This window comes from Melozone crissalis, unplaced genomic scaffold (genome assembly GCF_028551555.1).
Source record: "Melozone crissalis strain CALT ecotype California unplaced genomic scaffold, PUWL_Pcris_2 ptg000045l_1, whole genome shotgun sequence".
Taxonomy (NCBI): Eukaryota; Metazoa; Chordata; class Aves; order Passeriformes; family Passerellidae; genus Melozone; species Melozone crissalis.
This window is the reverse complement of record NW_026535823.1, coordinates 29,821,387-29,846,788: the sequence shown is the minus strand read 5'-3', so window position 1 is coordinate 29,846,788 and position 25,402 is coordinate 29,821,387. Positions and strand designations below refer to the sequence as shown.

The window sequence follows — 25,402 nt, the reverse complement described above, 5'->3', positions numbered from 1 at the left end:
TCCTGGAGAAACTTGAGCCACCTGAGCTCAGCTCAGCCTGTTCAAGAACCGTTATTGGAAAGAGGAAGAGTATCCCAGACTGGACAGTAAGGAGAAGGCTTGGAGGTGGAGGGGGAAGATTTTATCCATGAGTTTATCAACATCTGATGGGAGGGAGGGAGTAGAAATCAGGGAGAAAGACCCTTCTCAGTGGCCCCCAGTGACACTACAAGTGTGACAAGCACAAACTGAAACACAGCAAATTACATTTAAACCAAACAAAAAAAAAAGTTTTTAATAGGGAGAAGTGGTCAGGACAATGGAACAGGTTACAGATTTCAGAACCTCCACCTTTGGAAATACTTAAAACTCAGCAGGACACAGCCCTGAACAACCTTCTGTAGGTGACCCTGCTCTGATCATTTCAAGATGGCCCTTCTAATCCCAATGATTTGTGTGATTCAGTGATCTCAAGATGGAAAAAGTATAAAATAAAACAGAAATCACAGGAGTGTGGAGCTTTTCTAAGGAAAAGCCCAACTTCTTTCTGCTGAATCATGTGTTATGAAATAATGCCTCGAGCTCTCAGGAAGGAGACACCCAAAAACCTCTTTGCACTGTGCCAGTTTCAGCTCCTTTGCAGTTGCTACAGCTCTTGGACAGACTGAAATGACAGGAAGCCAGAAAAATGTTAGCATATTTGGAACACTATTCACTTGTAAATTCCATGGATTTTGACAGCATGTAAGTGTAAATATCCTCTGATTCATCCTTTTAATTTTGTTTGAAATTGCAGCGTGTTGTAATTTATTGGGGATAGCAAAAGACCAGGGAAAGAAAGATTCAGGCATCCCATACCAGAGAATCCCTTTACTTATTATTCTCTACCATTTGCAAAGCACAGTGTTTAAAGCTTATTGCTGCAATCCAGCTTTATGAAGAACTGGCAGCTACAAGATGACCTGAAAAAAAATAAAAATAAAAATCATCATCCCTTTCTCTCAGCTTTCAAGGAAATCCCTCATATGCTCCAGAGCATCTGGCATCAAAGGCCTTGGAAGAGACAGGGAAAACTGGCAGAACAAATGGATTGACCATTTCCTCCACAGCTGCTGTGGCACCGAGTTCAGATTGACCAAATTCTCCCACCCTGTGCTGAATCTCCCGTTTTCAGCCTAAATGTAAATAAAGAGAACACCCAAGTATTAGAGCTAACTACTGACAAAACAGAGAATCTAAGCACACTCTATTTCTATAAGTGTAAAAAGTGAGATATTCTATGCCATTATTAGCTTTGTCTATGGAAGGATTCAGTGGCACATGCAGGAATGTAACTATTGATATAAAAACAAGTTTTCTGTGCTATCAAGTTATTAATAAGTAGTTCAAATGAAAGAGCATTAGAAAATAATATCCAGTCTTCCAATTATACAGATCCATCTTTTCAGGATATTCAAAAATGGCATATGTAAGCACCCAGGCCCATAAAAACATCAAGCCTGCAGTCCCCAAAGTCCTGAAATTAAGGAGAGAGAGTCAAAAATGGGGTTCTAAAGTGTTGGGGCTGTACATCAAAGCACAGGCAGAGTGTTGAAATAAGAAGGGTGATAAACTGGTAAACTGATGGAGGGGAGTTAAGGCTGCTAACCAGAAATGCACGTTAGAGACAAGTCAAATCCTTCTTAATTGAAAACATAGTGCAAAAATTAAAATAAAAACAACAACAACAAAAACCAAAAACCAACAAAACACAAAACAAACAAATCAAAACAAACAAACAAAAAAAAGCAGAAATCCTACTGTAGGAAGAAAGGGACAATTTGTGGAAAATGGAAAACATTCTTCTTGAAGGTGGTGAAGAATGATGAGTGGGAAAAAGACCCATAATGGGATTTAAGTAAAGAGATGTATAAGGAGCACAGGCTGTTATTCCTTATGCCACCATCACCCCCAAAATGAAAAATTAAAGATTTCTTCCAGTTGTACACTAAAGCAAATTAAGCAAAACTTCAGCTACTTAATTGGCATCAGTTTGCTGCTCCTGCACAGATGAAAGAAGGCGAGAAACTGCCCTTTACAAAAGCTACAAAACCTATAAGATCAGTAGAACCTATCCTGCAGTACCCACAATGCTCTCTCACACAAAGCCACTATCTACAACCCAAAAAAGACCTGGTATGAAATATTACCATTCAATAAAAAAATCATTATTTGGTCCCCTAAGTAGGCCCTGAAGTAGAAGGCTGTGATGAAAATTTATCAGGCATTTTTCTTCAAATGGAATGTATGTTCCAGTACCCTAGGAGCTCTATAGTACATGAAATTTTAACAGAATTGTTAATGTCTTTCTAGGTTTTAGAATACCACAAAGAGATACTCATCATGTGCTTTTACCACAGCAGATAAATGCTAATGCCTCTAGTACACAACACTTCCACAGTGGCTTGAATACAAGTCATCTTCCACTCTCTTGGTGAGCAAATTAATGGCATCAATAAATTTTTCAGTATCTCCAGATAAAGACTCTTTACCTTCACAAGCCTGATCAGTAAATTCCTGATGTACAGAAGGGATCACAAATAACTTGTTATGTGGATTCCCTGAAAGGTTAGTCTGGTCTGAGAAACAGAAAATGTCAAAGGCCTGGGAGTTTTCAGATGTGAACCCACGCCCTGATATGGGAAAGGTTTGTGGAAGATCCTAAAGGTCAGATGTGAGGGTCACCCTTATCAACAAGGTCATATGTTAAGTTAAACTGAAACCAAGAGGAGCTTACTCCCTGGAACCACAGCACTCTGATTACAGTAAATGTATTTTTAAAGGGCAAGGAGCTTTAAAAGTGATGCTTAAAAGCGTATTTACCAGAATAAAGAAATATGTACCTTAAAGAAGTTGTTCTTGGGTAATTTCCATAAGAATTTCCAGTGACATGAAAGTTAAAGATACTTACAAATGAAAAAAAAATCTATTTGTAGCTATTCATCTTTGGTTCCCTCTGATTGGAAATAATAATGATTTCAGTAGAGACTGGAAAATAAAAACCAACAAAACAAACAAAACAAACATGCTTTTCTGCATATTTCAAACTGGTAAACTTTGTATTTACTTTTGTTACAGTCAGAAATTTTTTCTAATTTTATCTTGTGACATTTTGCTTTGCTTAAAAGAAATGATAATTCAGAGCCTTGTTACCTTTTAGAACAGATACATGAGAAAAAGGCCATTATCTCTCTTTACAAGGGGAACGTGCAGGCACTAAAATACACCCTTGCCTTTGAGCTAAACAAACCTTGAGCAGACAGACACGGGCTTAGAGCAGCTTGAGAACAGAAGAGGAAATTCCACCAGAATTACTTCAGCCCTGTCAGGTTTTTGGTTTTGTTTTCATTTTAGGAGGAGGTTTTGAGCATGTACAACCTCCCTTCACCCTCCTCCTACCTAGGTTATCTGACAAGTTTGAGCTCCTTTATCTGCAGGGCAGCTCAGTGCCCTGCTTCCCATCCTTCCCTATCAGCTGTGGCAGCTCTGATGCTCCTCCTGGAGGCACACACTGTCCAGAAAGCCTTCCCTTGGGATAATGGGATGCATTTCCAGCAGCTGAGGCTGTTCCCCTGTGAGCAGCACTGCTGCAAACACAGCTTGAGCTGAGTTGGTGCAAGGTGGGATGCTGTGGGGGCAGGGATGATGCCTCACCATCAGTGCTGACACCGTGGGATGTGTGGGAAGGAATCTCCACTCCCCAGGACCATTCCACTGCAGTTTGCTCAGGGGCTGAGTATCACCTTCCTGGTAGGTGCATCTACCTGGATTCATCCATCCTGATAAATCTGAGGGAAGCTGAGTTGATTCAGAGTGCTCCTCTCAAGTCCAACACCACTGAACACACTAAAACAAGCAAAGCCCCAGCTCTCATTGGAACACCATTCATATTCCCATTGCCCACACCCAGGGACACTGGTAAGATCTCAGGGTGGCAGAAAGCAAAGCACTTCCCTGGGACACACCACCATGGAGCAGCTCCTGGGCAGGGTGAAGTGGTTTGCTTTGACTCCTTCTGAAGCTACACCCTTCCAGGAGACTCCAAGGAGGACAGGGCAGGAGAGAAACCCAAAGGAATGGAGTGGCATTCCACACTGTCTGGCTTCCACACTGGTGCAGCAAGCTCCTCATTCCTTCTGCACAGACACAGGGATGAAGGACACTCTGCTGCTTTCTGTGATGTTATCACACTGCTAATGATAACAAAAGCAACACCTTGCCTTTTAAAAAGGGCAGAGTTAGACAAATGGTCAGGGAAATAAGCTCATATTCTCCCTAGGGCCAGGTGTCAGCATTATTATGCAAATAGAAATTGTCTTATGCTGTGGATTCACCTGAGGGAATCGGCCCCAGAATCTGAAAACCAAAGGATTTCACAAGGTGAGCACAAGCTGCAAGGTTGTGCTCTGCCCTAAGGTTTGGTGCAGTTTTGGAGGTCAGGCTGCACTTCTCCAACTCCAGTCAAGACCCTCTCAGGGATTCTATGGTTCCTTTCTTTAAAAACTTCCACAGTCTTTCATGGAACTAGACACTTCCACCAGTAACTCACAAGAAACACTTTTGCCTTGCAAGAAGCATATCACCAGAAGATAACTTGCTGATTTATTTTGTAAATGTTGTGTTTTAACTAACATGGAAGCCTGATACTGGGAATTGATGGTTTCTCTCCTAATGAATGCTGAGCCATATATAGGCCAGTGTTATGAGGCTCCCATCACAACAAAAGGCCCCTTTTATTAATGGCTACTTTATCATTTAAAACATGCATGTTGTTACTTAAAATGGCAAATTGCTCTGCACTGTCCTTGAAGTGCATTGCATAAATATTGTATTCAAGCCCTTAGCTTGCACTTCATAAATAATTTATTTTTAAAATACCCTTCCATGAGACCACCAGCTGGCAAGATGTTCAATTTTCTGGTAAAAACATGTATTTATTGCAAGTCTTATTTTAACTTGTTGAAGATTTGTTAAAAGCCACAAGTGACAGATGTTGTAAGAACTGTATTCAACCCAAAACCTCAGGAAGTTGAAAGCCTCATTCTCCTGGTAGGTTTTGTACCTCTGCATAAGCAGTTTCCTTTGCAGGAGAAAAGCTAAAATCTATTCAAGGAAGCTTTCAAGTACCATTTTCTGATAACCCAAAAATGACTGATAGCAGATTATGTGATGATCAGAACGGTTTATAGATTTCATTACACTTCTTTTTGCTACAATCCTTCCTCCACCATTTCCATTTCATGTTGCTGCATTTAAACTGCTGTACAAACTTGTTCAAAGTGCTCGACATTAAAAAAAAAAAAAAAATCAAAGGAAATTTCAGATAATTAACTTTGATGAATGAGCATATTTTAATTCATGTCTGGTAATATTCTTGTTAATGACATGTCTGCTTAGGACATCCATTAAAAGTCCATTAAGTTAACAGGGAAAGTCTAATAAAGTTATCCTGGAAATTTTCTGGTATATTAACGTTATGGACTTTTAATGAATATCTGCTGTAGGAACTGCTATTAGCAAGGCTACTATTCTAATTAAACTTGGGCTCTGAGAGTGAAAAAATGTATAAAGATAACAACAAGCAGAAGTAGCACTTCTTTTGAAAATGACTATAAGGGAGATGGGTACAGGTCACAAATCAGACTATCAGTAAGAGCTAAAAAATTACTATATTGTAGCTTTTTTTGTAGCCTGCTATGCAATATACCCATATAGAGTGTGTCCTTCATGTCATCAGTTGCTGGGGCTCCTTTTTACTCCTCCATTGTTGAGACTGAGCAGAACAAAAAGGCCTTCCAGATAAAAAATTTAAACACGGTTTCTCACAACAATGCCAAATAAAAAATGCACTTAAGAAATCTGTTCCCTATGGGCATCTCAGCAACCCATTTGAAGCTGCTGACATTCACCATAATACAGCAAAATACCTTTTTATATGTATATATCTTTTATTCATATAATCTGAGAATGGGTTGGGAGGGACCGTAAAGCTCATCTCATTCTATCCCTTTGCCATGGGCAGGGACACCTTCCACTAGACCAGGTTGCTCAAAGCCCTATCTCATATATTTCTGTCTTTTATATATATATATATATATATATATATCTTTTAATTAATATGAATAAATATTTATATCTATCAATATTACTATATATGTATATTAATTAACATATATTTATTAATATGCATATATGTATATTTATTAATATGAATATATATTTATATTAAATCCCAACCCTGATATACCTATTTTTTCATACTTATCCTTCACCAAATCTTCCAAACCAATCATTTTCCAGAAACTGTCATCCCAACCTCTATCTGACGTGTATGTCCACTTGCACACTACTGTACAGAGAGACCTAAAAAAGAGACAATATAAGCAGAAAGTCAGGGAAATGAAGATGTTTGGGTTTAAACTTGTGACTAGAAGCAAGTTCCTGCAAAAGGATCTCTTCTCCACTGGTCAGAAACTCCAGCAGAATGCTCACATTAAAAAAAAAAAAAACCTGGTTACTGTTTGGAGTGCACGTCTTGAGGACCTTAAAAGGACCTTGTGTTTAAGATTCTTCTCTGCTGAAACAACTCCTGGTCTGGCCACTTCACTGCATAAATCAGTCAAATAACAGGCTGTGCATGTGCCTGGGGGAGAGCAGGGCAGGAGCACAGCAGCTCAGAGTGCTGCTCTTCCAGCCTAAATGGATGCTTTGCACAGTCTGTCCTTAGGAAAACTTGGTGTTACTTCTCTCACAACTGAACTGCAGTTCCCAGGAAATCTGGATGATGGGGACAGATGCACAAGTCTGATTTCTGAGAAGCTGATGTTAAACTCTGCTGTGCCAGGACAGCAGCAAGGGGCACAGGCAGGAGCAGAAGGACTCAGAGGACAAGAACTCTCACAGCAAAGTCTGTCCTAACACACAGAATGGTTTTTATTAATATCCCCAAATATATTCCTCCCCAAAGTACGAACAATACTCCTGATGGTTTAAAATTACATAGGCTGTTTTCTGTCTGAACACTAAGAATCATCTCCAAAGATCAGTACTAAACTGTGCTTGAAAAGTCAGTCAACTAAAAGGTATTAAAAATGCTAAATATCACTGAAAACTGCAGCTCTGTGCAGTCCTGGGAATGCCACAGTACCAGCAAGTGCAACACAGCTCAGATGCATCTCAGGGAAGCACATCATCATAACTGTTCTCAAAGAGAAATCCTGCTCAGAGGTGGATTCTCTTTGATGTTTTACAAGACAGCTTATTTGTGACTCATGTTTAGCCAAGGTGAGCTTACACAGACATATTCTCTTCATTAGGATGGTACAATTTGAACATGTATCTTCAAAGCAAACTCACTTTTACTGAAGCACTTGAGTTTTTCTTGCAGTTTTGCATAAGTAAAAGCCAAATAAAATTTCTCTCTTCAAAATTATTTTCTGGAATAAAAGGAAATCTTCCTTTCATCCAAGAATACTACCCAGGGACTAAAATATAAATCACAGAATGGGTTGGGCTGGAAGGGACGTTAAAACTCATCTTGTTCCAACCCCCTGCCAAGGGCAGGGACACCTTCCACTAGCCCAGGTTGCTCCAAGCCCCATCCAACCTTGCCTTGAGCAGAAAAAGAGAAGCTATTTTTATTTCCTATCTGCAAATCAAAGTTAAGAGCTTATAGCCACTGATACTGCAGACAGAGAAAAGCCAAAGAACAACAGGAAGAATCTTTCCACACAAAACTATCTGGGATATGCATTTTATGTTTTGGAGGGATTACAGGAAGAAGCAACATCTTATGTGACTCCGAGCAGAAGATGGGATGGTTTCATGGACTCTCTAAACTCCCAGTTTCTCATCTGGGACTGAAATGTGTATTTAAATGACTTATGTTTCCTTCCATGCTGTTGTACTGCAGTTTTTACAACCAGAGGACAAGTGATGGTCATTCACATCCCATTGGTTGTAAAGGTGTGCTGGTTGCTCTTTGCTGCAAGAGAATAATCAACATGACATATTTTGAGGGGGAAAAAGACATTAGTTAACTATTTATATCCCTAAAAAAAATGCAGTCAATAAATGCAGGTATTATTTCAGGACTACTCTTAAAACATCTCTGACACCCCCACCCCCTTTTTTTTCCTCCCTAACAGTTTAAGAATAGACCACACAATCTCAACTCAGTGTCTGGTTTGAAAACAGAAAAAGCACATGACCTGTAACTACAGCAATGACAATGTTGATATAAGGAATTCCAATTTCCAAGGATTTAAAAGCCAGACACAGAAATCTAATTAGGACCTTTGACAAAAATTGGGTGAATAAATAAATTCTAGGCTGAAGATAATACTGGGAAAAAATAAACATTTTCCCCAAATTGGTTCAAACCTCTCGTTAAAAGGAAAAATAAAGACAGGGTATTTGAAATAAAAAGCACTTCATCAGTTTAGGAAAAATTTAGACATAAAGAGCGAAAAACAATGCATCAAGTTTTCCCAAATATGGGAAATACCAAATCATAACAAATTATCATCAAAACCGAATATGTCTTTTTCTAATTAGGTTGAAGCTCTGAACTAATGCCACACCCTGAGAAAGGCTCCAAGGAACATGTTCTGACCAGGGGCCTGCTGTCCCACACAGCTCCCTCTGTGGAACACCACAGCACACACACAGGCCCATGGAATCACTGGGGATGGGGACAGATCTCCCCTGCCAATCCACAGAATTCCAGCAGATCCCAGCTCTCTGGCAGGATATGGCGGCACTGAACACATCTTGGAGATGCATAAATGCAAAGTGCTCACAGAACAAGGATAAACAGAGGAGTTCTGGTTGAATTTTTAACACAGTATGGAAAATGAAGTGGGAAAGACAACTCTTCCCAAATAAACTGGCTGGCAGATCCTTAAGCGGAAGGTTCTGGTATGAAAACCAATCTCAGATCTGAGTTAAACACTAACACACTATGCTGGCAGGTTTTTATTTTCATGGCCACAGCAATAAACTCAAAATGCTTGTTTTAAACACAGTCTGAGCATTTGCACTTCTCTGAGATTCAATCTCTTTCTTCCACTCTTGCTCGTTCTCAAAAAGTAGATGTTTAATGGAACAATATGGCTTCATACAAATCCCTGATATCAAAGAGAAAGTGTCATACTGTAGAAAGGCATCCTGCTCTCTTAGATAACAGTTCAAAGAAAAGGATTTCTTTCTGATGGCCATGATGGATTAACATCACCACACACTTCAAAAGCACCTGGATGGGTTAAACTCAAAGCCTTGCCCCTCACCTGATGAGGTGCTCAGTCTGTGTGTCCTTGAGAGCTCTGTGCACATGCAGAGAGAACAGCTCATTCATGGCTTGTCACTGCTGAAGCCAATGGTATACATGCAAATAATACATATTTATATATTTATATATATTAACTTGATTGGAAATCACTCAGAAATTCTCCCCCAGAGAATCACCCTGTAAAAGGGGTAGCACAACTCCTAACTTGGGAAAACTCTAACCAGAAAGACACTGGGAAAGAACCACCTGAGGAACCAAATCAGTACACCTACAAAGAAAGCCTCAACCATGAGAAAATTTTGTATTTCACAGAAATCCTAAGTTTGATGAGATGGAGGGCAGACATTAAACAGAAACAGTACTGATATCTGCTGTGGTATATTCAGTTTTTCCTATTTGGCAGCATTGCCTCAATTATTTGGTCATAAACACCAGACTTGTGCTGGCTGAAGCTGGATGAACCAGATGGGTTGAAGCAAAAGCTCCTCTTACTTTACTCCCAGGATCAGCTGGGTTCAAAGGGGCAGAGAAGAGGCAATCCCAGAGGGAAGAGCCCTCTCCTGACTGCCTGATCCACCACAGGATTTGAGGAGCCATACATGGAACCCCTCAGTAGCACAAGCCATATGTAGCCAGTCTGAAATACCATGAGTTTGGAGACACTTTTCCTCAAGCACATTCCCAGCACAAAGAAATGAAGGATTTCCTTTCTCTGTTCAGAACAAAAAGTTTTGCTTAGAATATTCCTACTGAAAAAAATCCCCAACCGTCATGCATGGAAAATTTTTATTTTATTTAAACCAGATTTTTCACAGGAAAATGATTGTGTTTAGAGTTTCTTACGAGTTTCTTGCTGAGGACTAACTGGATGTGCTGAAGTCCTGCATAACCAGAATCTCAGCAGTCTTAAAAACACAGAGAGTCTGTGAACACACTTGAAATTCCCAAAATGCTGTCTGGAAGCAACTAACCTGCAAAAGGGTCTGGGCCAACTGGACTTGTGATCACTCAGGTGATCAAAATTTGTTTCTGTATGACTCTTCCCACATTATCTGCCCATTCTGAGTATTTTCTCTCACTCTGTTGTACTTCATGGAGAGAAGGCAATCAGATGCATTCATTGAAAATGGGAATTACTGCATGCTCTAAGTTATCAGCATAAAAATGTATCCAAAAGATAAAAGTCACAAAAAACATCTCCACAACTACTTAGGAGTCACCAGAGCTTTACACTTTCTTTGTTGCCACAACTCCCACACTCCAAAAGGGAAAAAGACAACATAGATATGATTCCCAAATCTGCAGAGAACCTGCCCTGCCCGGGACAGCACCTGCTATGAGAATAATCCTGGGAGCTACTCCTTTAACTGCAGTTGTCTTGCAGAAGTCATCCCTATTTTGGGTATAGGTTGATAGGTAAGTCCTATCAACTAAAACTTACTAAAAGAAACAGATTTTTTCCTGAAAAGTGACCCCACATAAGGTATTTCTACATGACCTTCCATTTCAGAGGGCTGGTACAAGATTAGTCAGCCTGGAAAATGAGTCAGCCACCAGCTTGAAAGGCAGAGAACCCCTAGGTGGGGCATCCTGAGGTGAATGGCAGCTTTGTTCTCAATTCCAAAGCAAAAGGATCTGCTCCATTCATCCCAACTGCTCAGAAATGAACCTAAACTCATGAACTTAATTAATTTTGTAGGCATCATTAGCAGCGCAGCAGTTCAATCACTGGATCACTGAACTAAAGCCAGCTGCACCTGCTGAGGGCTGTGCCAAAGCTAAATCCTCCAGAAGCAAGGATAGAGTACAGCTAGATCCCAAAAGGAATAGCATGCACTGGGATAAAGTAACTCTCTGTGGTCTGTGGGGCAGATTTATTTAAAGCTACAAAGAATCAAAAGCTAAGAAAGCTTTATGACGTTGTGAACGTAAGCAGGAGACCAGAAACAATGGAGTGTGACTGTCACAACATCAAATGATTTTTCTTTTGTTCTACAAAGTTTAAATTTAAAACAGATTTTGAATTCAAATTGTAAACCAGGGCATAGATTCTGCTCAAATGAACGTTTCCACATATTGACATCTGGGCCAGGCTGCCAATGTCCTCCCAAATTATGCACCCCACAGTCTCAAGGCTTTTCACAAAAGCAAGCAATTTACAGCTCTAACACAGTCACAGATCTGACTGTGGTTTGTGCAAAAATGTTCCAGGCAAAAAAATTTAATACCCAGCACACATACTCCCAGCATCCAAGAACAGAACTGGGCTCTGGTGCTACAAGAGCCTAAAATACAGTGAGGTTATCACAGAGCAATAGGAAACCTGTAATTATTCTCTGCTCTATTATGGTAATGCCATATCCATTAATCCACAGCCTTGGAAACAGAACCAGAATGTTGGATCCACATCCACCACTGGCATTTAGGAAACATGTCTCTGCCTGCTTGGGGGAAACAGGGACAATTTGTCCTAAAGGAATACTTCTCAAGAAAGAGGAGACGAAAAGTGACATCTGATCATTGAGTCTTGAGATGTATGAAGTGTATGAGATGCTGTCCCTGCTGAGTGTTTGCTAAAAGGAGTCAGGGCAGGGGTCTGAGCTCAGGCTGGTGTGGAGGAGCTGCCCCTGCTGTCCCTCAGCCCATCTCTGGGCCAGGTGGGCTGCAAAGCTCAGGGTGACAGAGTCTGGGGGTGCCCTGACTGCACTGCCCTCCTTTCACCTCTTCAACAGCTCTTTAACTGCAGGTACACCCAGCAAAACCTGTCAGGGGCTGCTCCAGCCACCCAGCCATGTACACCCCAAGTCCCTAACATTTAGACCACATTACTTTTTATGCTTATTGCCTTTGACCCAAAGCCTATGAAATTCCTGCCTGCCCAAACCCATTGTCTTAGCAAGCTGTGCAATTTGACTCTTGCCTGAAAAGGGTTTTCATCTTCCAACAAAACATTAAACAGGCCAAACAAAGAAGACAGGTGGGGAAGCCTGTTTGGGACAAGTAGCAGACACATTCCCAGTTGTACTCAAGGCCTTGACATTCAGTCTTTGCATGTCTGAGGATTTAAACCTATTCAATAAAGGTAACAAGGAAATTACTGTAATCAGAGTTAGCAATTCTACCAGCTTCAGCCTTCCTATGCTCTGGGTAACACTTCTATTTATCATAAATAATTAAAAGTAGTCTGGCTGCCATTGAGACTTTTTGAAGGAAGTTAAATACCACAGCAAAAGCAAAGCTTTCTCCCTGCTTTGAAATCTTCACTAAAGCTGAGGAGAAAAAATATTAATACAAATAAGAATGATCCAATATCATGGTGAAAGGCCAATATTTGCTCACACTAGGGCTGGTGGCAATTTTGTCATATTTCATAGGTGAAATAGGATTAAACTCCAGACCTCAAACCTTAAAAGTTACTGTTCAAAAAATTACTTGGATATTCTCTTTTTCCTCAGGAAAAATTCAGTGTCAGAAAATAGCTCTTCGGTTTCCAACAAAAAGGATTTAGTAGAAAAGATTTCTCTTTCCAACAAGCGTGCAAGTTTAGTGGAAGACAGCAATCCACAAAGCAACCAACCAAAAAGACAGTGAACAGCTCAGGACCTACAAGCTGCATACTTGAAGGTAATGCAGATACTGATAATTGCCTATATAATACCTTTCCAAGGCCTTTTTTTGGGTTCTTTGTTGCTTAAAAAAAATTATGTTGAAGTACTACATAAGATGTGAAGATTTCACAGCTTTTCCTTCAAAGTTGTGGTTAAAACACTGGTTTAATGATATACTATTCCCCCCATTTTTTGCTGAACACTGCTGACTCAGGGAACTAGCAGGGTCCTACCAGACTCCTTCCCAGCCAACAAGACTAAATTTGGGGTTAAAAATCTCTGAACTTGCATTCAGCAGCTCTGTTTGCCTCACATCTGGAAAGTCAGAATTCTCACTGGACTGGTGGCACAGCTTTTATTTAAAAATATAAACCAGGTCTCCCTTTCCCTGCCATAAATCTCACTGCCAAAGCAGAGCCCATGAAAGAGCAACACTCTCTTTTAGGTGAGAGAGAGGCCCTTAGGGAATGGCAGCTACATCAGAGCCCTTGGGGGACTGGGATCCATCAACACTCTCACCAACAGGCGTAGGCATTACACCAGGACTGCCAAACTCATCCAGACTGGGCTTTCAGGGCTTTTGCTGGGATACAGAGCAGAAGAGTCATGATTCTCCTGAGCTCACACCAGCCTGTGTGTGTGTGGAAGGCACTCAGCTCTCAGCAACAAGCACTGAGCAGGAAACAAAGTCTTTCAATCAGCAAATCAAAAAGTTAAAGCTATTTTTGTAAAGGGGAAGAAGTATTAATTAACTCAAACCTCGCTTTAATATTTTGTGTTCATGTTGTAACACTTAAGAGGTTTTTGGCTGGCTTTTTAAATCACAGGATTTTCTAAGCAAGTCTGTTGCTTACTTAAAGGGACAGCTTTTATTGTATGAAAAACAAAATTCACATTTGCAATTTTCTACACCCACATCTATAATTAATCTCCTCTGAATACAGCCACTCCCTGACGAGATTCCATGTTATATTTAAACTCTGGGTGCCACTTTGAAAGGAAAAAAAGAAGAACAATAGGATCATTTTCAAAGCCTACATAGTAGCTCAAGGTTTCAAAGCAATGAAGTGCTTTAAACTCTGGCATCAACCTTCTGACCACCCAACCAGAGCGAAGACTGACCTCCAGTTACCACCACAATAAGCACAGAAGTCTCTTGAGAAATACAGAGTGTAGATGTTCCCTGTGTTCCAAAGGAGGCATGAGACTGATGTTATATTGCACAGATAAATCTCAAATTTACCGAGGGATTGTTGGGAAAGCCCCTTTTGTGACACTCAGACTCTAAGGATTAACCCACATAGAGAAAATTCTGTGTTGGATAAGGTACCTTAAAATTTAAAATTTGCACATCTTGTTACAAATGTGGATTTGATACATAACTACTGTGGTAAACTAGCTTGTTTTATTTTTCCATAAATACACACACACACGTGTTTGTAATGTGTACACATGCAGATATTTACTTTGGATTGGGAGAATGTGCCTGTTTGTGTTTGCTGTCATCTATTTAAACCTGTCCTTTAAAAATACAAATAAATGCATCAAACACTGCAAATGTCAAAAAAGCCATCCAACAGAAGGTGAATCACACTGACCACAATGAGATGATGTTTCTTCTACAGTGTGTAACAGAGCCCAATTCTTTCTAGAAGTATGTTTCTGTTTAGAAACAAGTTATCAAAAGATGGGAAGACTGAATAGTCTTGAATTCAGTTTTCCTAGAAGTTATGTCACCAAACCTGTAGGGAACCACCCATCTGCAGTTCAGTTTATCAAGTCAGATTAATCCCTTGTGAGCATCTAATAATTTCAGAGGATACACTTAGCTAAACACATTGGGTTGGATCAGAAAGTACAAAATAAGACCATTTTATCCACCCACATACGCCTCACCATGTCATGAGGCAAGGGCAAGCCAACAGTCAGCAGATTGCTGAGTTGTTTTATTAATTTCATTCTGTATTATGTTACAGACACCCAACCAAGATTCAAGCCCATTGTCTTCAGCATTGTTGGAGAACTCATAATGAGACACAGTCCTAGACAAAAAAATGTATTGTCTAGACAAATCAGACATAGCATGTGGGGCTGGAAATCTTAGTCCATTCCCTTCAAAGATGGCAAACAGAGGCAAAGAAAATTGAGGGATTTGGCCAAGGGTCAAAGAGTAAACTTTAATCAGATCCCTGAACTGAATCCTTAAATCCAGAGGCTCACTCTAGAGACCAAGGCAGAAAGACACCATTCAGACATTGATGCTGAATATGTTAAAAAAAAAATCTTTCTATGGATAATTGTGGTTTAAATCTTTAAATATGAGAGAAACAAAAAAAGTGTGCACATATATAAAATTGAATCATTGTTTTAAGTAACCACTGGTTTAAATTTTATAAGCTTAATAAGTGGAGGAGAGGTTATAAGGAAAACATCATCCAAAAACGGCAAGGGAAATGAAAAGCAAAACTGGAAGTAGAGCCCACATCTCCAGCCACTGCAGTCCAGCAGCCTTGGGATATTCCTCTTGCCTTCTGCAACATCAGCAATGTTTCAGTTCCATTTAATCACAAAAAAATTATTCTTTCAAGCTCAGTATTTCAACCAAACCACTCTGCAAGAGGAAGTCAAATATTTATTTCAATTAAGAGCTTGTATTTAAAAAACACATTTTCTCCTGTTACCTTCTGGCAGTTAAAAATATGACACAATTAAAACTGGAAGTATTGGTACACAGAGCCAGTGAACAGCTTCCTCTGGAAGTCTGAGCTGGAGCAAATTTACCACAGCTCAAGACTTCACCAAACACTCAAGGAAGCTGGTAAAGAAATTAAGCAAATGCTACAAGTCACTGAGAAAAAGGAAGTTGGGTCTGAGCTCCCTCCCCACCGTGTGGCTTTGGACAAAGTGAGATTATTCCTGTCAGCAACATTGCCTTCTCCTAGTACAAGAGCAGCAGCCCATCCAGATGTGCATCATCCAGCACCAGGCACTGCCCCAGCCATGGACACACGGCCACTGCATTGTTCCAGATGTCCCTGTCCCACAGGGAATAACGTGGGCAGGCTGCAGGAAGACCCCAGTTACTGCTCCATGCCCCTGTGTGGCTCCTCTGGGTGAAAAGGACACACAGGACATGCTCACCCACCAGCCATGCCTAGGGAGCTGAAGGATTTAGGGTGTCCTTGATCTTCCAGCAGTTTGGGAAGTGTGGCAGATGCTGAGGGCACTGCCTGGCCAGCACCATGCACACCCTGACACCCCAGACACTGATGAGAAACACAAATCTCCACAGGATCAGGGCTACACTTCATTATGTGGTTTCTGCTGTCTTCATACAATTGAGCAGAATTAGAGTGGTGTGAAAAAACCCCACCCTTACAGCCCTACCAGGGGTGTTTTGAGAGAGAGAACTGCTAGTCCAGAAATCTCTTCACACAAAGACACATTTTACCAATTCCTGAGTAAATAATGTATATACTCCTAACATCAAACTGCTGATAGTCTAATTTAGCACAGTACTTGCACACATGTGTGAGTATAAAGTCCTGAGTGCTGTCAGTGGGGTTAATGGGAGTTTTTTACCAGCTTAGTCAGACTGTGCTGAACTGGAGCCTCGGCTGTCATGCACTTGTGGCTAGACAAAGCCTAAGTGAAACCAGAACAGAAGCAGGGAAATTGCCAAGAGTACTGCAATAAAAGAAAGTCTTAATAACTGCATTCTGATGGAGGCTGTTACCATTTCACATGCTAAACCTGAATATTGAGGCCTCCTTTATTCAGAGAAACCACCTTCAAGTCTTACTCAAGTCTGGATGACAGGATATTGGTGCCAGGGGCATCTGAATCAAAGATACACATTAGATATTCCTGCTCAGGGAGTGAGCTGTGTTGTTACCTCCCACCACAAAAATCAGTTCAGTTAGTGTAAACTCTTAAAATCATAAAGTCATTCCTAAATACTAGATATATGTGGTCAAAATTTAGTCATTAGTATAAATTTTTGAAAACAGTTTTTGTTAGATTTTAAGGGAAGTGATTTAAATCAAAGAAAAAGCAAGATGGCTTATTTTATATACATGTACTGTATGCTTGTATTTTAATATTTTAAATGACAGCAGCACTGCATCTATTTCTAGGGTATCTTTAATTAATAATAATGGTATGCATGTACAGCCCTTTGCAATTGTATCCATGTAAAAAAGAGGGCACATTGCTGAGCAAATCTCAAAAAGCAAAGACACCAACAGTATTATTTGAACAGCTGTGAGATTTCATAAACCAAACAAAGAAAACCCCACCAAGGAGTTCTGAAACAGGTAATAGAAGTGAATAAAAGAACACATAAATTTCCATAAAGTAAGAATGAAAAAAATATTTCAGCTTATTTACATCAGCAGGAAGATAAATGGAGATCAATGCAGAAAAAAAGGAAGGCTACAGGGTAGATAAATCAGGTGTCATTATTCCTCAGAAGGCAGAAATAAAGACATTCAAAGAAAACAAGCAATCATTCTGCAGTTGAAAGAGGATATTGCAGGGACCAAGAGAAAATAAAAGAAAAACATAAAGGAGGCTACATTACATGGATACCTAGACTGCTTCCAGTCACAATAATAGGGAGGAATAACATAAGGGAATACAAATGTTCATTAACTGAGCATGATTTCAAAGCACTGGCCCCAGAAGGATGCTAACATGTTGTCAGGTCTAGGATTCCTCTGTCCTTTCCTTTCCTCTGAAAGCATCTCTGCTGCCACTGCTAAAGAGAAGGGACTGCACTAAATCAACTCCACTCTGACTTTTTCTAACAACCAACAAGATCAAGCCATGGGCTCTTGGCAGAGTGGCTGAAAGAAAGAAGTTGCTCCTCTTATTTCAGATGCTTTAGTCTGTTACACAAGGAAGGTGGACACGATTGGTTTTTCCATTCATTTAAATCCTAAAAACAACTTCACCTGGGAATGCACATCCCCAGCTCTCTCAGAGCCAGAGCTCAGCCTGCCAGGTAGTGCCTGAGCTTGTCTCACACCCAGCACCAGGAAAGGTGAGGCTGAACCAGCAGGGTGGAGTTCACCACTGCTCTAATGAACCCTTTCATGCAGCTAGAACAACACTAAAATATTTGTCTTTCCCTTTCTTGGAACTTGAATTACACTGCAATACTTGCAGAAAATACACTCACAAATGCTGCAAGCAGAGAGAAGAATGAACTAAATGTCAATTCAAAATCCCTGTGTTAGATGCCTTAGAAAAGGACTGTTTTATTCCCTCTTTAATGGTTTATATGTTTCTAATGAAAAGAAAACCCCAAAATAATTTCCACATTTGTGTGTTTTACCAAATTAAATGATGGAATTAAAAAGATCACTGTTCACAGAGAGACTGTACACTTTTATTTGAGAGAAATTAAGAATGAAATTTCTAAAGGCAATTTTGTCCACTTTTTATTTATGAGCTTGGTCCTAAAGAGACGTGGGTGTGAGTAACTTGACCTGAACAAAAAGTGTCTCTGACGTCAGCTGGGGCATTTCTGTAAGTCACGTGTCTGCAGAAGCAACTGCAGGATTGTGCTTGACTTATCCCATATGGATTTTCCTTGCTACCTCCACAGTTAGGTCAGCAATATCACAGTTAGGCTGCACATTCTGCCATTTTCATTGCTGCAAAGTGGTTTGCACCCTTAGAAAACAAGCACAAAGAAAATCAACTCCCTGGTGTCCTAAAACGGCTCTAGAGGTGAAAGGCCAACTTTCACTGCTGCCAGACCCAGAGAGAAATCCCAAGGTCTGAATTTAACAGTTCTCCTGCCCTGACTTGCCATGGATGGTATGGGAATGATGAGGAACAACAGCACAAGACTTGCTGGCCTGCAGGAATCAGAGATTGGCAACTCTGGACTGCAGCACTGAAAACCAGAAATAAATAAATAAGCAAATCTGCATGCAGATCAAAAATAACAAGTGCCTATAAGACAGCAGCTACTTAAGGAGAATTTTCTGGATATTAAATCCATTGTACTTGAACAGTCTGAAGATGTTTTTGGTATATGACAAATGCTGCCAGCAAGACATCAGATGAAAACTCCTCTGGCTGGACTGACCTTGATTTTTCCAAATACACTGTTTCTTCACAATCAATGCCAATTAATCAATAGCCTGCTACAGGTTTTCAAATACCATTTTCAAATCTTTCTATGTGTCACACTGAAAGGACAAATGAATCTTCTGGACCATAGGTGGCCATAAGGTTCAGAGAAGGAAAATAAGCAGTGTTAAGAGCAGTTCCCCAAACATTGCCAGAGCCAACAGCCTGTTCATACCAGCAAGCTTGGACAGCAAATAAAGGACCCAGACCAGCAGAGCACTTAAGCACAGGCTTTAACTTTAAGCACGTGCCTAAGTGCTTTGCTGGAAAAGGGCCCAAAGAAAAGAATGAGCACAGTTAACTGAAAAGCCCTTCAGAACTGGCCTGACTGCTTTGTTTGTCCATTCCAGTTGCTAGTAAACACACGTTTGGGCTTAACCCATCCCACAAGAACAGGGACCTGGTACAGCCAATCTCTGCATGCAGGGAGGCTCCAGGAACTGGAAAGGCACTGCAAGACACATTTGGGATTTAGGCTACTTGAAAGGCACAAGTAGACATAGCATCTCCACATCTCTCTTGCAGGAAAATCCACATGAAAGCCCAAACCATTAAATAAGCTTTTACCACACAAGCTGCCCTGCTCTGACTCTTCCACCAGCTTCACAGAATGTATTTTGGGGACCTCATAAAGAGGGCACAAAACACTGCCACAGGATTGGTGGCTCTTTGTCCTGTCTCCAACTTGTGAAGGAAACCCAAACTTGAGCAGATAATTTCTGACTCTGGGCCTTGGCACTGTGGCAGTCTTTTTTACTACCTCCACCTTGGTCCATTAATAACATTTTTATATGTATCAAATTTACTCCCAAAACCAAAATCAAAACAAAGTTCCCTAGAATATCTTAAGCAATGTGCTTAAGTTAAAAAAAGAACTGGAGTCCAAAAATGGAAAGATGATTAGGGAGGTAGGTGAAGTTTGAATGAAACAATAATAAAAAGCCCTAAGAACACATCATATATTCATAGTTCTTGAATCATTAAGGTTCTGCATGACAGCTCTCACAAGCACCAGTATGGCAAATTCACTGACTTTTAAGCAGGAGTGAAAGTGGCTAAGCCCTAGGACAAATAATTTGAAAATCTCAGCACAAGTCTGATCTCAGAGAGTTTAAAGGAATGCAGACTGCCCAAAAACACAGCAGCTGTTTGTTTTTTCTGCCACCTTTCCAAGGTTCATGTCTGGAGTGAGGATAAACAGTTCTGAAAAAAAGTTATGTGGAGTTCAGACTTTAAGAAAATAAAACACCAGACTAGTATTTCTTGCAGAAAGAATAAAAAAAAAAAAAAATCCCAAACCTTAAATTATTTAGCCCTGAAAGTTTTCAGGTAGAGCTTTCAGGAGCAGAGGTAGACGGCTTGAGGCTTCAATATATTAAAATGCATTCTCTAAATAAGTCTGCATTTTCAAAACCTTGGCCTGATGTGGTTTTCTGGAGCAATATTCCTCCAAGCAGAGTTTCACATTTAATGAGGTAAAACTGTAGTCCCTACTTCACGCATACACACACAAATAGAGGCCCTTTCAGATAAACCAACAAGCAAAGGAGATAGTGGATGAAGCCTTCATCAGCCTGAAGTGATTTCCATCAGCACAGCAGGTATCACAGTCACAAGGTTAATTTCTGATAGCTTGGACATCATTCTTTATATTCTATCTCCTCCTTTCTCTGTTTGTGCCAAAGCAAATGAGCACCCACTTTAATTAATTAATACACCCCCTGATAGGTTGGGCAATCAGAAATTTAACATTTTAGTAGGTATGAGTTTCCTTTGATCCACATTTAAAGAGACAGCCTGAAAGAGGTATCAGGAAATGCTCTTGGACAGATTACCAGTGGAGCTAACTGGTGTGAATAAGGATTGTCTGTGCTCCAGGCAGGTCAGAAATAGCAGGAAATAGCAGGCACCATGTTGAGATTCAACATCTGTTTATGAACTGTCCTTATATACAAATGAAGAGCTGCTACAGGAGAAAATATACAAACCCAGAAAGTCTTAAACAAACTGGAGCCCCTCTGGAGAGCCCCCCTGTTAGATTTACACCTGGTGCTACTGGGACAACAGCATGAGGAGTGGTGAGCACTGAAGAACTTTACTTTCTCTTTGTGATACACATTCAAATTATAGATATATATATTTATATCTATCTCATGGTCAGCATGGCCCAAGATGGCACATGAAAGATGCCATCTGTGAAGGAGACTAAATCCAGACTGCACATGTGCCCACAGAGCTTCAGAGTGGAATTGAGGGCAAGAATGGCACGGGATGGGATGGACATGAAGAACAGGTGCCAGCAGTGTATCGTGCTCTTACACATTCCCTGTTTGCCCTTCTTTGTAGGGAGATGAAAGCTCTCTGGACCTTAACCTCCTGCACAGATGCTGTGCACAAGGAATTAGGGACAACACTACACCAACTTTTTCCATAAAGACAGGAAGAATACTTAATTTCTTTCCTGAAAGTAAAATTACAGCATGGTATTTCCTTTTCTCCAAGAACTCTGTTCAAGGTATTTTATATACAATGACAAACCAGCATCAGAAACCCCCAAATAGTTTCATAGAGGGAAGTTCAGAAGATGAAAACCACAGGAAAATAGTTTTCTTTGTGTTTTGTGGCATGTTCTGCCCCTCTTATCAGTTTTAATTAAATATGAAAACACCTTATTGTGCAGATCCAGCTTCATTGCTCTAAAGAATGAGCTCACCTTGGAAAATGAGATTGGAAGGAGAGTATCTAAATAGTTTCAAAACTATTTCAAACTACAGTGAGTGAAGATGAAGTTATTTCCATCATCCTAACTCCATGTACTATGTAGGGACAAATGCAAGTGGGCTTTGGGGGTGGGAAGAGTTTTGGATTTAACAGGCATATCTCTCTGCACACCTTCATATTTTTCCCAATCACCTACAGCATGAAGGGATTTCCTACTTTCTTTCCCACTTTGACAAAAAAATCCTTGTGCATGGGTACTAGAGGCAATAGCTGGGTCAGCTTGCATAAATTCTCTTCTACTCCAACACTGGCCCATGGATGCTGGGAGTGACTCTGGGACAGCCCAAACCTGCCAGGGAACACAGGGACAGCTCTCTGAGGAACACCTGTGCTCCCCAATCCCCTTTCCAGAGAGTCCCAGGATACATCCACACTGCAGAACAGCAGCAAGCTCAGAACTCAGGCTGACAAGTCTGAGACAGAGCACTTGAAATAAAATAAAGTGGACAAACACAGGTTTTAACTGAGATTCCCAGCTCCAGCTCAAAGCTGAGTGTCAGCAAGCTGAACCAGATATTTAATTCAAATATTATCTGTTTTATATTTTACTATGATGTAACTTCATAGAACTTTCAGAACTTCCCCTTCACTTTAAAATTAAACCAACAGCCATGGTGAAATTTGAAATTCCAACTCTCCTATCCACAGAAGAATTGAGTTTCCTACCCATGCAGTGTCCAACAACCAAGAAGCACAACTCCAGTCATCCCTCCTGGATCACACTGCAAGCATTATTGCTTCATCTGTTTCTCTGAAGTCAGTCAGAATCCCATCATCGACATTTAATTAAAGAAGGTAGTAAGAAAATAAACAACCTTTCTTGGAATGTCTTTGATTCCATAAGTACATATACATTTCATCCACTGAAGGCTGAATTACAACCTTTCATCTAAAGAACAGCTTAATGGAATGGCACTGGAATAAAGAATGGGGGAAGGCAAAAACAAACCCTTGGTGATTTCACATAACACATTATATATTTATATAATATCGGGCTGGCTATCTGGCAGCATCAATTTGCAAGCTGCAGTAAAAGTGTTCATCACCTCAGTGCAAGCAAAAGGCTGAGCCAGGCACTTACACCAAATCAATAACCAGATCCTACTGAGAGTTAAAGCAGCAGATGGTCCATCACAATGAAGAAATGACAGAACGCATCCATAGAAGTGCCTGCTTTCTTCAGACACATTCTTGAAGGCACTGTATCATTGATCTAAGATTATTTTTATAGGCAGATGACAGGTCAAGCATAAAAGTGCTCTGTTTTAAAGGTTACGGAGTTGGCAAGCTTGGTATCACTGCCATGGACAAAGACTCATTTTCTTTTGAAGTCTTCCTTGTCAGGTTATTTACATTTCACAGTTAAAAGGCTCCTCTCTGGAGAACATGAATTCTAAAACAAATAAGAGAAAAAGTCCCAGGCAAGCTAATGCTACTTTAAAGAGATAATGTAAATCAACCCTGACACCATCAGTGTCATCCTAAAGCACGCAGAGAATTTCCAGTGAAAGTTACTAACATTAAGCAGATTGAGAGAGCCAGCCAAAAAAAATAAAGCAAACCTGTAGGTAAACTGCCCTCCAGGCCAAGACTGTTGTTACAGCCATGTATTACAGTGAGAGGCAGAGGAGGAACACTCCAGTGGTGAAAGGCATTTGTTTGGGAAGTCTGGAGGAAGAAATGGTCCAGAATAAATAATTTATAGTGTGATCTGTGAAAATGCCTATGGAATACGGCACCTAATTCTCACTACAAGTTAGACAGAAAGCTGGATGCCCAGCTAAACACTTAAAGAATGTTACCCTTCAAATTATACGGCTCTTTTCCCAGCTATAAAATAACAATGCCACTTTCTTGCTTAAGAGCACATTTAAGGGCTGAATTTATTAAGGTTCTTTCATATGCAAGGTATTACAGAGGAGTAAAGGTTTGGGGGTTTAAAAAAAAAAAGGAAGAAAAGACAAAAGAGGCCCTTCTGGGATAATAAATTTCTGTGAGTTTTAATACTTCTAAGCAGTGTGTGTACACATACAGTGCACAGACTTCATGCTACACAGCTTTTCTTCCCTTCTCTGGATGAGAACTCTCCTGGAATGTTATTGTTTTCAGGGGGGTGGTTTTTAAGAATTTACTGTGAATACATGCATTATATATGTGCACACCAAAACACTGTTGGGGCTGTAAATGACCCAGGAGTTCATAAACATGGCTGTTTTCTTATCTGGTTCAAATTTATGCAAGGAAGCAATTGTTACACAGCTCTGGCTGAACAGAGACCCAATCTCACAGGGGACAAGGGGGCTTTCCATAGGGTTTCACATAAGGAAGAGTTCAAAGGAGATGACAGATTGTTTATTACATCCCTTGTACCATGAGGGTCTGATCTGTGATGGTGTTCACAGGAGCTAATGCAAAAGAAACACCCTGAACACCCAGCCTGGCTCTGAAGAGAACAGAAACAATTGTAAAAAAAAAAAAAAAAAAAAAAAAAAACATTAAAAGAACTGAAAGACAGCAAACTCCTCTGTGGTTTGTGTCTCATTTTTCCTCAGAATTTAAGGCTGTAACACCACAACCTCCTTCAATACTCCCCCAGGTCCAGAGAAGAACAGTTATCCAGTCCCACCATTAGTGAGGATGTCAGCAAGAGGCATCTCAGACTCCCAGCCAACTCTTCATGAATATTATTAAGAGGAGATTGCCATCTCAACCTCACAGAAGTTAATAATTACAGTGTTCATTTATCTCCCCTGGTTCTGCACAGGACCAACAATGAAATGGCTGTTTAAACAGAGTTTCTTGCTTCGATGGGAAACTGTGTGTGCAACACTCATCATTAACAAGTAAATATTAATGACTATTATGGAAAAATAAAAGACTTTCTGATACATACACTAGAGTTATTTAAGAGTCTTCTTAAGATGTTGGATGTTGCATTTTGAGACTGAAGAAATAAAACCTTTAACAACAATGCATACATGAACTCTGATTTGTTTTTATTATTTTGTTTTTTAAGTGCTGGAGAACGTTTTAACCATCACACACACACTCACATACACACACACTCTCAAACTACCACACTAGGCAAGATCAGAGCTTAACAGCCAACAAAACACACATTCAATCCCTGAGATCATTTTCCTGAAATAGAAAACTACATATGTTTCTCAAATTTCACATCAAGCCACTGCACAGCCCGAGCTGCAGGGGAGAAGGGAGCCAAGCCTGCCTTTGGGCTTGGGGGAGGAAGGACCTGAAACCAAGATGATTCCTTTCATATCACCACATTTCTCATCCACAATCTCCACTTAACAAACACCCCCATTTCACAGCATTTCTAGCTGGGCTTGCTTATCAAGCAGCCTTTGCTTTGTCAAATTAAGACACATTGCCTTGGATTAGTGAGACTCCCCGAGTTCACGATGACTTCATGGTTGGCTCAGTTCAGTGTCTCTGTGGCAAACTGCCAGGAATACATCCCCTGCCCCCAATCCTTTCTATACTGACCTAGCTGGCTTTTTTTTTTTTTTGGCAGCAAATGAACACAATAGAAAATGAAGGG

The 25,402-nt window shown here is 40.3% G+C and overlaps 1 protein-coding gene across 14 annotated transcripts in view; it reads right to left on the bottom strand.

Moving 5' to 3' along the window:
- FGGY (FGGY carbohydrate kinase domain containing) overlaps positions 1 to 25,402 on the bottom strand; it is a 282,290-nt gene that overhangs the window by 72,928 nt on the left and 183,960 nt on the right. For all 14 annotated transcript variants that reach the window (XM_054286331.1, XM_054286332.1, XM_054286335.1 and 11 more), the window contains one exon: positions 6,266 to 6,381. In XM_054286331.1, the coding sequence (XP_054142306.1) occupies positions 6,266 to 6,381 (116 nt within the window). The remainder of the gene's footprint in view (positions 1 to 6,265; positions 6,382 to 25,402) is intronic.